The following is a 14,027-nucleotide window of genomic DNA, read 5'->3' as shown; positions in this document are numbered from 1 at the left end:
AATCACCCCAACAACCCACCCTCGCCGGATTTGTAGATAATAACAAGCTGCGGCTCGTCTCCGCCACAGCTTAATTTTTCAGAATGGTGGCCAGTGCTGCAATAAGAAGCCCCATGGGGAAGTTCACCCACGGTGGCTTTTCGTTACATGTGAATCGCCTCATAGACCCTGCGTGGCCCTCTCTGGAGCTATAGGACAGTTTGTCTCTTTATTTTATTTTATTTTTATTTATTTATTTATTTACTTACTTACTTACAACATTTGTATACCACCCCATATCTGAAACAGATTCCGGAGTGGTGAACATAAGAGGTAAAATAGTAAAAAGATAAAAAGAATTAAAATGCCATATTACAATTGTTGTCGTTTTTAAAAAGGATGCCAATAAAAACTGTGGCTGGTCAGTTAAAGAATACTTCCTGGAATAGAGCTGTTTTCAGGAGGTGGCAGAGTTTTTCTTTATGGTAGAAAGAAAAATTGCAACGTATCCTGGGAGTAGAAGGAGGTAACAGTAATGTAAAGATATCCATGCACATTATTAACAATTTGACTGAAACCTAAATGTTAGTAAATCTGCTCCCCACCCCCTTTTGAAGTTTGGATTTTCCAGACTAGTAGAAATATCTTAGAATGGTTTTGAAAGGTTCTGCAGCTCAAAACAGCATTGGAAATAGTGGCCTGGTTAAGATGATCATAGCATAATAAGCTAACCAGGAAGACTCTTAAGTTTGGATCCAACCTTGTGGTTAATTAGAAGCTTCCTGGTTTGGTTAACCAGAAGCTTCCTGGTTTATTTGCTTACACTGCCAAGAAAGGAGTGACAGGGCTGAGGGGATCAGTAAAAAGGTTGTTCTTATCTTGGCTTATTAAGCTGAGATGGTATGAATACAACCACTATGTTGTTTGAGCATTTTTCCTGTGTCTGAGCCCCCAGAGACTTCTTGGATTGAGGTTTTGAGACATAACACTTCCATAGAATCTCCAAGAGAATCTTACTGCTAAGCTTCCCTTGATTATTCCAGGTCTTATATTTTCTAGTGCAAACTTGGAATGGCCACTGAGGGTCCTAGTATCTTCTTTAATATGTTACTCATGAAATGTTTCTTATGCTAAATTAAGCTTAACTTTAAAGAAATTCACAAGTGGGCAGCTGTAACAGTATCCTTATTCTCTTACGTGGAGGGGGAAAAGCTCAGTATCCTCCTTCTGTGTGTGTGTGTGTGTGTGCGCGCGCGCGCGCCTACGTATACTTTTTATTTCTTTTTTGCTTCATCTAGTTTGACACTGTAATTGCAGAAGTGGCCAGCTTGATGTCCGGGAGCTGATCTCGCTCTACCCCTTCCTGTTGCCTACTTCTTCTTCATTTATGCGATCGCACCCTCCCCTCCATGAATATGCCGACTTAAACCAACTGACGCAAGGGGACCAGGAGAAGATGGTCAAGTGCAAGCAGTTTCTCATGACCTACTTGAGTGAAGTACGCAGCACTGACATTGCAAATGGCTACAAGGAAGACATTGATACAGCTTTATTGAAGCTCTATGCAGAGTCCAGTCATGAAAGCCTTCTAGATCTACTTGTTTCGGAGAATTTCTGCCTTCTCCCGGATAGTGCTGCATGGCTGGAAAAGCACAAAAAGTAAGCATGTGACCATCAGAGCGTATTTCCTAGAGTCCCAGTCCTCAAAGTGAGTGGTGGGCCTCCTTAATTATTTAATTAAATTTATTTATTGCCCAACTGACAGATTCCTTTGGAGCAGTTTACAAGCATCCCCCCCCCACAACAGTAAAGTAACAACCAGAACAATAAGTACAACAATGACAATATCAAAATTTTAAATATGAAAATATTAAGGGTGCAATCCTATGGGGATAGGTGGCCTTCTCCGAACTTGGAGGTGGCCGCCTACCCAATGCAGGGCAGGAAAAGCATGGAGGGGATCGTTCCCTCCGCACTTCTCCTGCCCTGCGTTTGCAGCTAGACAGCCAATTTCGGCTGTCTAGCTGCGGGAAGGTGGAGCAGGGGAGGAGGCTGCTGGATGACACATAGGATGTGTCGTACTGGCATTTCTACCTTCCCTGCCCCAGAACGCCCCATTTTGACCGCTCCGTGCTCCTCTTCCAAGTGCGGAGTATGAGGCCATTCCACGCTGCCTGCAAGGCAGCATGGAAGGTGAGAAGGTCAGTTCTTCAGGAACCGACCTCGGAGCACAGGCACTGAGGTCAGTTCCTGGAAAACCACATATCCTGTGGCTGTCCAGCTGCTGACTAGCGGCCATAGGATTGCTCCCTCCAAATATTAAAGAGCCAGCAGTAAAGTTAATAATCAGGGCAACAGAGTAAAGATTAAATGCTTGCTGGAAGAGGAAAGTCTTAACCTGGTGTCTAAACATATATAGTGAAGACACAAGGCCGATCCCCCTGGGAAGGGCATTCCACAGATAGGGGCTGCTACAGAGAAGGCTCTTTCCCTGGTAGCCACCCATCACACCATTGTGAGCAGCAGAGAAGAGCCTCTGGTTATGATTTTGGCAGATGGGCAGGAACATAGCGGCGAAGATGCTCCTCCAGGCTCTCCTTAAAGACACATTGTTACTTCCCCGATTCATTTTTGTCCATTATTTTTTTACATTTTGAACTAGGAGCCCATGTCCATCTGGAACAAGATGAAGCCTGCTGTCATCAACTATTTATTTTTAACTGTTAACTATATTTTTTTAGGGAAAATGATCTTTACAAACAGAAAAATAACATTATAGCAAACAAATCCCCTGAAAGCAACTCCTAAGAGTGTAAGATTGGGGGTTGGACTTGATGGTCTTGTAGGCCCCTTCCAACCCTACTATTCTATGACTCTACAATTCTATGACTCTAAGATAATTTAATATAGTTCATTTTTTATAACCAAGAAATGACTTTATTTCTGAGGCTTAGACCCCTTTTTGCTTATCAACATCTGCATAATTCAAAAAGTGAACCTAATCTTTAAAGGATGTGTTTTTCTTCCAGAGCCATCCATATAAGAACCGTCAGCTATTGCATAAGTGCAGTGTCCCAATATTGACACTGTGTAACTGAGAGGTCTGAGCACTTTGAGATAAGCAAGGGTTCAGGAGGCCCAGCATCACTGATTAATGCCTTGCTGAGAAACAGGCAGAGAACTATCAGACTCCCACCCTGTGAACAACAGAGTTCTCCCCTTCTTGTGCCCCTCAGTTGTTATGACCGGATTTGCCTTTGTCTTGTCTTGTGCATGGGAGGTAATAGAAGCAGGTCACTGGGATTGTGGGTTGGATAGCATGAGATAGGAAGACCTCAGAGCAGGGGTAGGCAGCCTGGTGCCCTTCAGAGGTTTGGGTTACAGTTCCCATCAGCTTCAGCCAGCATGGCTAATGGTCAAAGGTTATGGGAGTCATAGTCCAAAACATCTGGAGGGCACTGGGTAGCCTCACCCTGCCTTAGTGACTAGGTTGAATCAGCCATTCTGTTGCCTTACCCCAACATAGATGGTTATGAACCTTCCTGTTTGTTCACGGAACACGAATATAACCAAAATGTTTCCCCCTTGATGGAGAGCAGGAATGAAGAACCAGAATGGAATGGGGAGCTGAATCAGCCCCCACAAGGTCCTCCGTGGGGTGGATGATGTCAGTGGCCATGGCCACACCCACTGACATCATTGGAGCCCCCTACTCTGCCCATTTTGCCTTTCTCCATGCTGAGGGACACAGAGTTCTGTAACTGCTTCAGCATGGCAAAAGGGACTTGACCAGTGCTCCTTCCAGCACTGGTTTTGTGCGGTGCGCATCCCCATGGAGGTGGCATGCATCACGTGAAGCTGCTCATCTTAGTGCTGGGGGAAAGGGCTGCCCTCTCGGATCAGAGATAACAGTAGGGATTATTTGGGGAGGCTTGGCCTCATGTCTGGAGATCTACTATGAAAATGTTTGAGAATCTGTTTCAAAATATAGGTAAAAACTTGGTCGTGGCTAGACAGTAGCTTCTGTTGGATAGCTTTAGATTGTTAATAGCTGTGCATGTCTAGTGGGTTGCGTGGGTTCTGTTTAATGGTAGTGCTGTGTTCTGGCTCTACTGTGTTCTGAATACCACCTCTTTAGACCCAGGTGTAGCAATTAGAAAGCAGAAATTCAGCCTGCTTCCCCATGTGTAGAATGGGAATAATATAATCCCACTTTATAGAATCTGTGCAAGAACTGAGCATATAAAGATTGTCATGCGCAATACTTTACAAACGCCAAGTAAATCATTCTAGTCACTTGCCCTTTTATATCACTTTTTATGCAGGTTTTTTGCACTTGGGCTCCTGTATCACTCAAATGATCAAGATGCTGCAGCACTACAGGTCAGAGTGCAACCGTGTGTCCGGGAAATCAAAGCAATGTGTAAATACTTCCTAGTGAACAAAAACACTGAGCTCTTCTTTCAGACCCAGTTCTAGACACTTGGAAACTGCCACATGTGCATGGATTTAGAGCTAGTAATACATTGTTGTTCCTGTCCAAATACAGTCAGGGCCAGAAATATTGGAACAAGGATAACTGTTTTGGCAGTTGGCCTCTGTACACCACCACATTGAAGTTGAAAGGAAGCACACCCAGATGGGGCGAAGTCAGGACTTTCAGCTGTAATTCAAGGGGTCTGACAAAAGTGGGGCACTACCCACTCAGGAAGGACAGCCAGTGGCATACGCACACACCCATCGTTGGTGGCTCATAAGTAATGGAACGAATGGCTGACAAGCAGCTGCATGGCCAGGTGTGGCCTGTTTCCTGGGTACCCCATAACCACTCAAGCAGATCAAAGGCTTGGAGGTGGTTCTGAGTGTTACATTTGCATTTGGTAGCTGTTCACTGGCACTCCCAACATGAGGCCCAAAGAGGTGTCCATGTGAGTGAAGGAGGCCATCATTAGGCTGAGGAAACAAAATAAACCCATCAGAGAGATAGCAAAAACAGTGGGAGTGGCCAACACAACAGTTTGGAACATCCTGAAAAAGAAGGAATTAACTGGCAAGCTGAGCAACAGCAAAAGGCCTGGAAGACCATGGAAGACAACTACAGTGGGTGACCGCAGAATTCTGCTCATGGTGAAGAGGAACCCTTTCACAACATCTAGCCAGGTCAAGAACGCTCTTGAGGAGGTAGGCATGTCATTGTCAACATCTACAGTCAAGAGATGGTTTTATGAATGTAAATACAGAGGCTTCACAACAAGGTGCAAACCACTGGTAACGCTCAAGAACAGACAGGCCAGATTAGCCTTTGCCAGCAAACACCTAAAAAAGCCTGCCCAGTTCTGGAATAAGATTCTTTGGACTGATGAAACCAAGATTACCTTGTACCAGAATGATGGGAAGAGAACAGTATGGAGAAGGAAAGGAACAGCTCATGATCCAAAGCATACCACATCATCTGTCAAACATGGTGGAGGCAGTGTTATGGCATAGGTATGTAAGGCTCCCAATGGAGCTGGGTCACTGGTGTTTATTGATGACCTGACTGCTGATAAAAGCAGCAGGATGAATTCTGACGTATATAGGGCTATACTTTCTGCTCAGATTCAGCCGAATGCTGCCAAACTGATAGGATGCCGCTTCATATTGCAGATGGATAATGACCCAAGACATACAGCAAAAGCTACCCAAGAGTTTCTGAAGGCAAAGAAGTGGGCTGTTCTTCAATGGCCAAGTCAGTCACCTGATCTCCACTCAATAGAGCATGCTTTTCACTTACTGAAGACAAGACTGAAGGCAGAAAGACCCACAAACAAGCAGCAGCTGAAGGCAGCTGCAGGAAAGGCCTGGCAAAGCATCTCGAGGGAGGAAACTCAGCATTTGGTCATGTCCATGGGTTCCAGACTTCAGGCAGTCATTGACTCAAAGGATTTTCATCCAGGTATTAAAGGCGATCCTTAAGTTTGAAGTGATGTTGGTTTGTTCCATTACTTATGAGCCACCAACGATGGGTGTGTGTGTATGCCACTGGCTGTACTTCCTGAATGGTTAGTGCCCCACTTTTGCCAAACCCCTTGAATTACAGCTGAAAGTCCTGACTTCGCCCCATCTGGGTGTGTTTCCTTTCAACTTCAATGTGGTGGTGTACAGAGGCCAACTGCCAAAACAGCTATCCTTGTTCCAATATTTCTGGCCCTGACTGTAGATAGCTGAGCTAATGGAAAGAGAATGGAACCCTTAACTTAACCCTGTCCCCCCCACCCCCACCCCATATCTATTGTCAGCTTTAAAATCTTTTAGGTAGGGCTGAAACTCCTGCCTTAAACCCTGGAGAGCCGCTGGCAGTCAGTGTTGACAGTTATTTATTTCTTTTATTTAAAATATTTCTGTGCTGCCTTTCAGGGCAGAAGCCCTCCCAAGGTGGTGTACAATAATAAAACACATAATAAAAACCAAAATAGTCTTCAAAAGCAATAAAAACACAGTAAAACAGCAGAAACACAATGAAAACAGTGATAAAAACAGCAACAGCAGCTAATATATCAGGGGAAGGTCAAAGTAAAATAGTATGTGTTCAGGGCCTTCTTAAAAGCCTGCAATGATGGGGCTTGGCAGATGTCCGATGGGAAGTTATTCCAGGAGTAAGGGGCCGCTGCAGAAAAGGCCCTGTCTCTTGTGGTTGCCCACCTAACTACTCTCGCAGGCAACTGAGGGCCTCTCCTGCTGATCTTTAAGTGTGGGCAGGCTGATATGGGTGAAGGCAGTCCTTCAGATAATTTGGTCCCAAACTGTTTAAGGCTTTAAAGGTCAAAACCAGCACTTTAAATCGGGCTCAGAAACACACCAGTAACCAGTGCAGCTGGCGCAGTGTAGGTTTTATATGATCAAATCACCTCGACTCCACCATCACTTGGGTGGCCACATTCTGCACCAGCTGAAGTTTCTGAACTGTCTTCAAAGGTCAGCCCCACGTCCAGTACCAGGCTAGATGGACCGATGGTCTGACGGTATAAGGCAGCTTCCTATGTCCCTACTTGCACCACTTCTTAACTCTGCATTGTATCTGCTTGTAGCAGCCAGTGGTTGCTCTTCCCTGCTTTTCTGGCATAGTGACTGTTCATGAATGCATATGCAGATCTCAGATAAGTTGTAAGATGCCAGCTCATTCTGCCCCCATGGTTCAAAGACATTCCAAGAGGCATCAAGGCAGTCATGTGAATAGTCACTATGCCAGGAAAATGTTATTCTGTCCTTGGTTCATCGCCTCAGTTATTTGCCTCAGTCCGCCCTTTGTCTCACCCGGTCTTCCCCAACCTGATGCCCTCCAGATGGTTTGGACTACAACTCCCAGAATTCCTGGCCATTGGTCATACTGGCTGGGACTGGTTGGAGTTGAAGTCCAAAACATCTGGAAGGTACTGGTTTGGGGAAGGCTGGTCTAGCCATGTCGTAGTGACTAAAGGTTTGTGGTGAGGCATGAGCTTGTAAGATACAGGATCTGGACTGAGGGTGGGACTAGAGTTTACTCTTGACGCAGGGATGCTGCCCAAAATGGCAGCCCCATGTAAAGTTCTCCCTTGCCCTCCCTCCGTAATGTTTAGGCATAGAAATATAGGAAACTACCTTATACTGAATCAGACCATTGATCATCTAACCCACTGTTGTCAACACTGACTGGCAGTGGGTTTCCAAGGTTTCAGGTGGGATTCCTTCCTAGCCCTATCCTAAGAGGCCAGGGATTGAACCTGGGACCTTCCGCGTGCAAAGTGTGTGCTCTAGTCCTGAACTTTGGCCCCTTCCCTGACCTATGGCATGTGTAACCACGTTGTTCCCCTGCCAATGCAGGGCAGTTTTGGTAAATCATATTGACCTGGTAATGACAACTCAGAGTATGGGTTGAATGGTAGGTTGCTGTTACATGCAAACCCTGCATTATGGTTTAACTATGGGTTGCTAACCACAAACGTTCCAGAGTTTGCAACCCAACAACAAACCATGGGTCCTCCTCCTGGTTCATAGTTAAGAACCCATAGTTAAACCATAGTGCAGGGTTCACACGTAACAACAACCCACGATTCAATGACAACCCATACTCAACCCATACTCTGGGTTGTTGTTATGTGCAAACAAGGCCATTGACTGACAGCCTCAAGGTTGTTTGCCTTTTAAGGACTGAATTGTCATGCAATTGAATCTGATTGCTATATGTTTCTTCTGTACTTCAGTTATGGATAAAAATTGTTGATGGAGACATTCAGGATTCTACACGCACAGACCTTTACGAGTATATAGTAGACTTCCTTACCTCCTGCTTGGACCATGAATTAGTGTGGAAGTATGCAGAATGGGTCTTACAGCAAAGTGAGGAGGTTTGTGGATAGCTTCTTTTGGGAATTGTTTTTTAAATGGCTGTTGCTTGGATATGTTTTCTGGAGTGACTAGTTCTGCACATCCTGTTCTTTTTCTGAAACCTTTAAGTGTATTCATACATAATTCCAGCATCTTACCCTCCCAACAAGAAATTCAGTGATTATGATGAAACAGGTGTAATAGTTTACTGTAGTAGTAAAGTGCCAACCAAATAGTGGGAATGTGTATGCGAGGGTGGCCATAAAGATGACCTGCAATTTTGTTTTGCATAATCGTTCCTTTTATTCTCAAGGTAGCATTTTTGTTGCTTGGAGATCTCATGTTCCCAGCACTCAAAGCACAATATTCTGTACCTGGAAAAATGCAATACTTTCCCCAGAGACTTGCATGCATTGCTGTCATACTTATTGTGGAATGGAGTGATTCAAGTGTCACTGGAATCTGCTAGATATTGTGTGACTTAATAAATGACAGTCCAAAGAATTGCCTCCTCCCTGTAAGGAGGGAAGTTCTGTTTTATTGTGTATTTCATTCAGTGTGTATTTCATTCAATTGGAGGCTGAATGAAATGTACACTTAGGACCAAGAACACACATCTAGCCAATGCTGATAAAGAGACAAAGACCAGGCACAGCTGTACCTCACACTACGATTCTATTGTGTGTAAATGGACATTTATGTTTCTTTTCCACTATAAGGTCCATTGCTGCATAGTGGCTACTTATGTCATGTTTTCAGTGATTTTGTAGGACTAGAGAAGGTCAAGTCCTTTCAGTCCCTTTTAACATGTTAAGGAATATCAGGCAACAGGAATTGGTAACCTAGCACCAGAAATGTGTATGTGGTGTCTGTAATTTGTAAATTTACAGTTCTTGATTTCCTAAATGCATCTTGGTTTTAGGTTGGAGTATACATCTTCACTAAAAGGCCCCTGGAAGAAGGACAACAGGAAAACAGCTTTAATCCAGATGATGTAATCAGCTGCCTTAACAAATATCCCATATCGCTAGTAAAATATTTAGAATTCTTGGTTCTAGAGAGAAGAATAAAAGTAAGTTGGGTGTTAAAAACAATTAAAAACACACACATATGTATGAGTGTTCAATATATGCCTGAACTTCTACATAGCTCAGAAAATCCCAGTTGTTTCTCTAGAGCAGCCTTCCCCAACCTGGTGCTCTTCAGATGTGTTGGACTACACCTCCCTGTATTGCCTCGGCTGTGGGCTGCTAAGGTTTGGAGGTGCCGAGATAATGATAAGCCAGACCCAGGTTTGCTTACAAGGAGTCTTCATTAGCATGGAATGTACTGAGGCTGCGCTATTGACCTTTGACTCATCTCACATGCTCAGAGGCCCACTAGCAAGGACATTGCACTTATTGAGTACTTATAGCACACAGGCGTACTTTATTGAGTACTTACAGCATACAGGCATACCCAGTGGTTGGATCAGACAGCTTCTCTGAACACAGAGCCATAGGGTAAAATGGGTTTTATACCATACATGTTAGCAGTGAGGCAGCATGACAGCAGCAAGTGTTAATTAGCATTCATCTGCAACTTTCCCAGCATAGACTAACAGTGCTTGTTCAGAAGGAAAACAATCAGAACTTTCCCAGCCCAGACACCTGTAACTTGGCATAAATATAGCCTCACTTCTCAGGCACATCCTAGGCCCTGATAAGATATAGCCTTCATTAGCAAGGAATGTATTGAGGCTGCGCTATCGACCTTTGACTCATCTCACATACTCAGAGGCCCACTAGCAAGGAAACTGCACTTACAATGAACCTAAGCCAAGCATTATGGATCTCTAGGCCCCTCTAAAACTACAGGTGATTTGGTTACACTCCTGGGGCCATTACACTCCTATAATTCCCGGCTGGTATGGCAATTGGCCATGGAGCTGTAGTCCACATCTGGAAGCACCAGGTTCAGGAAGGCTGCTCTAGATTTTTGAAAGGCAACACTGTTTTGGATACCTAGTCTTAGAGCAAAGGGACAAGAGGTTCCTTATTCCCTTGCACCAGGAGTGCAGGATTCCTGGCCTTTGCTGCTGCTGTGCAGCAGAATATGGAATTGGGCTCTTAAAAAGACAGGCTTTAAAAAGTTTAGCCCAAAGAGTTAGCAGGTGGTTAGGAAGTAGTATTTCCAAGAGTGGAAAATAGTGTATAACTTCAAGCACTTCGGAAGCAGCAGCAGCATTATTATTCCACAAACAGGGGAACCCTGGCCTACATAAGCCACTGAATTTGAATGGGTAAAATGCAAATGGCGTGGCAAAATTGTGGTTTTGAAAAAATGCCAAATAATAGGATTTGTGTTTTTAGTTATTGATCATATTTTGAAAGACACAGGGATGCATTTTCCTCTAAGTGTCCTGAAATTTCATCAACTTAGCAGCATGTGGGAGAAGCTGTATTGGTGGAATTTCTAATTTGTTAAGTTGTACAAGGACAGAAGCCCAGCCCTTTTGAAACATATATTTTGAGTATATTTTGACTTGTTATCTTGATTTGTTGTAATTTATATCTTGTTAAAGTATGAATGGAATTTGCTTACATAGACTACCTTAGAGTTGGTTGATGGTCTCTTATACCGGCAGAAGGAAAAGTACCACACCCATCTAGCAGTGCTTTACCTGGAAGAAGTGCTACATCTGAGATTGCTGGGCACAGAGTGGGTTGAGGAACTGACCAAAGCACAGGTGAAGCTACGGAATCTTCTGCAGAAATCGGACCTGTATAGAGTTCATTTTATTTTAGGTAAGAGAACTAAAATTGCGTTTATATTGGGGGTGGGGAACCTGTTTTCTGTTGAGGGCCTCATGCTGGCAGTGGGTGGGGCTTGAGCCAAGAGTGGGTGGCATGCCCTTTGTCCATGCACAGTGGGCTGCCAGGAGAAAGACAGATTGCTCTTGCCAGAGGTCTGAACTGATCACTTGTGGGGCACTTTTGCAAGTAGGCCAAGGGCCACAGGTCACTCACACCTGGTTTATATACTGCAGAAGATGTTTTGCCAACTCTGTACAGGCATAGAAATAGCATGGAAGGAAGTTAAAATTTTGACTACACTGGGTGACTTGAAGTTGTCAGTGGGACAATTTAAAATGGTTTGTGTTGATGCCAGTTTCTGTTTCATTACAGCTGATTCACGTTTCTGAGTAATTAAAGGCTGGTTTAACTCACTACTGAATACAGCTACCCTCTAAAATGCAGCATGGCCTAGCCACTACGTAACATACATCTCGGAATGTGATGTGGGCGTAAGCATAACATGCCTGATTGCCACAGTCCTTTCACTGCGTTTCTGAAATGGAAGGATTATAGGAATCAGGTATTTCATTCATATGACCACATCATATGTTCTGCTCTGAAAGGGGGCCTAGAAATATTTTTTAATATAATAATAATTATTAGTGTACATATGGGGCTGAGTCCCACTGTGCATGGGTGATGTATGAATCCAATATTGTCTGAATCCTAGCAAGCCTTTTTGTGATCCAAGAAGTTTGGTCTCTTTAACATTGTGTTTAATCCTGCATTAAGCTAACAAACACAACCACCTCTCCAATAATGAGGAAAATATTGGCCAGGATCCAAACGGCAGGCACATAGTAGGGTTTTTTCCAGGGCTCTGCTTTTTGTTGCGCTCTTCATAGCCCTTGAAGCTGTTCCTGAGGGTTGGAGGATCGTCCAGAATGGTGTGTGATACAGCTGGGAGAGATGGGATACCAACCCCATTTATATGCAGAAATGCCTTCTCCTTCTGCACAGAGTTGTCTGGATCCTGCCCCATTGTATTTATAGATATGCTGGTTCCAGAATTCTACATGTAACTAACTGCCAAGAGTTGATGAAAATCTTGTTCCTGGTTTATCTTTTGGGTTGCTTTTAGTTTTCAATTTTTTTTTTTATGACCACAAGCATTCTACTTAAAATTTACCTTTGGCAGATAAAATCAGTGACACAGATCTTCCAATGGAGTGTGCAATATTATATGGAAAACTGGAAGAGCATGACAAAGCTTTACATATCTTGGTCCACGAACTGAAGGACTTTGCTGCTGCTGAGGACTACTGCGTGTGGAATTCTGAGAGCAAAGACCTTCCTTACAGGCGGAAGCTTTTTCATATGCTGCTTTCGGCGTATCTCAATTCCAGCACATCAGAACATGAACTGGTCATGGCTGCTGTAGATCTCCTAAACAATCATGCAGCCGAATTCAATGCAGCGTGTGTTTTGCAGCTTATTCCTGACAGTTGGTCAGTGCAGCTTCTCTCCTCATTTCTGACTGGTGCAATGAGAGAAAGTATCCATGCACAAAGAATGACTCAGATTGCACTGGGCTTAGCAAAAGCTGAGAATCTTACCTATAAGCACGAAAAGGTGAGTGTACCAGTTTGATAATTTCATTCATTCAATTCTATACTGTCCAACAGCCAAAGATCAATATGTGCACGTTTTGAAATCCTTTGGTAATGCCCCCGAATGTTTGGATTCCTGATGAAAGAACACATCTTAATTCTCCCTGGCTCATAAATAAATGATAACCTGCTAATTGATTATTTCCATCCTGCATCCCTATATTAAATATGAAACTATTTCCATTTCCTGAAAAAAATAAAGAATTTGAGTGTTGGTGGGTCAGTGGTTTGCTTTGGGAAGGACCGTGGCTTAGTGGTAGAGTACATATGTTGAACGCAGAAAGAAGGTCTCAGGTTCAATCCCGGCATCTCCAAATAGGACTACAAAAATCCCTGCCTGAAACCCAGAAAGCCGCTGCAAGTCAGCGTTGACAATACTGTGCTAGATGGACCAATGATCTGACTTGGGATAAGACAACTTCCTATGTTCATGGAGCTCCTGTTTAAAAACTTTGGTTGTATCCAGTACCAGCGTGTGGACATGTATGCAAGGGAATACTTCCTCAGTGAAACCTCTGGGGGCTGTCAGGAAAGATCGGGGATGTGGTGTGGGAGGGCTGAAGTGAGAGGTGGGAGTTGGGGAAAATTGGGCGTTGGAAGATTACGTGAGCAGAATGAACACAGATTCTCTGTTGGAGTTCCATCCACTCACGCACACAAGCACAGGCAGGCTTTTGTAAACATGGTGCCAAGAGTTCTTTACTTACAGGACTGGATGTGATCTAGGTTCCTGAGGGCCTTGGACAAGACACCCTCAGTGGGCCCCCTCCCGCAGTGGGACTACCTTCTCCCTGCCATTGTCACCAGCTGCTCTTGCGCCTCATCCTCTTTCTCATCATTACTGCTACTTGCTTGCTTGACAGCAGAGAGCCACTGAGCAAATAGGCAGTGGCATCTACTGTTCTTCATTTTCTCACCATCACTGTTGTCTAGGCCAGACGCAGGTAGGTTGCAAGGATGAAGAGGGGGCACAACTCCAGGGGAATATTGTCAGTGGGTCCTGCTGGGGTGTGGGTGCCTACTCTGAATGCCAGCTCTGGATAGTTGCTCTTCCAAACCTGCCCATCATTGACTGAACAGGATTAAAATACTTTGTAGTAGAGTTGGGAAGAGGGAGTGTGTGCATCCCCTCCAAAACACAATGTAAAAAAGAAATTCATATGGCTAAATCCTACCATCACATTCTGGTGACCCAAGGCCACAGCTGTACTCCTGATTTGGCTTTTATCCCACTGTCTGGCTTGGTTTTCCAAAAGAA

At 44.1% G+C, this 14,027-nt stretch overlaps 1 protein-coding gene across 6 annotated transcripts in view; it reads left to right on the top strand.

Moving 5' to 3' along the window:
• Positions 1-14,027, top strand: part of TGFBRAP1 (transforming growth factor beta receptor associated protein 1) — a 33,069-nt gene that overhangs the window by 15,412 nt on the left and 3,630 nt on the right. For 4 of the 6 annotated variants that reach the window (XM_084844476.1, XM_084844477.1, XM_084844475.1 and 1 more), the window contains 6 exons: positions 1,297-1,638; positions 4,305-4,362; positions 8,199-8,342; positions 9,245-9,394; positions 10,949-11,108; positions 12,298-12,731. In XM_084844476.1, the coding sequence (XP_084700602.1) occupies positions 1,297-1,638; positions 4,305-4,362; positions 8,199-8,342; positions 9,245-9,394; positions 10,949-11,108; positions 12,298-12,731 (1,288 nt within the window). Of the gene's footprint in view, positions 1-1,296; positions 1,639-4,304; positions 4,363-8,198; positions 8,343-9,244; positions 9,395-10,948; positions 11,109-12,297; positions 12,982-13,478; positions 13,561-14,027 lie in introns of those variants that run through there. The other 2 variants (XM_084844481.1, XM_084844479.1) reach the window with 2 other exon arrangements.

This window comes from Heloderma suspectum, chromosome 3 (genome assembly GCF_057233095.1).
Source record: "Heloderma suspectum isolate Gila_16-S chromosome 3, 16-S_ref, whole genome shotgun sequence".
Lineage (NCBI taxonomy): Eukaryota > Metazoa > Chordata > Lepidosauria > Squamata > Helodermatidae > Heloderma > Heloderma suspectum.
Note: the sequence above shows the minus strand (reverse complement) of the source record. Positions and strands in the feature narration are given on the sequence as shown.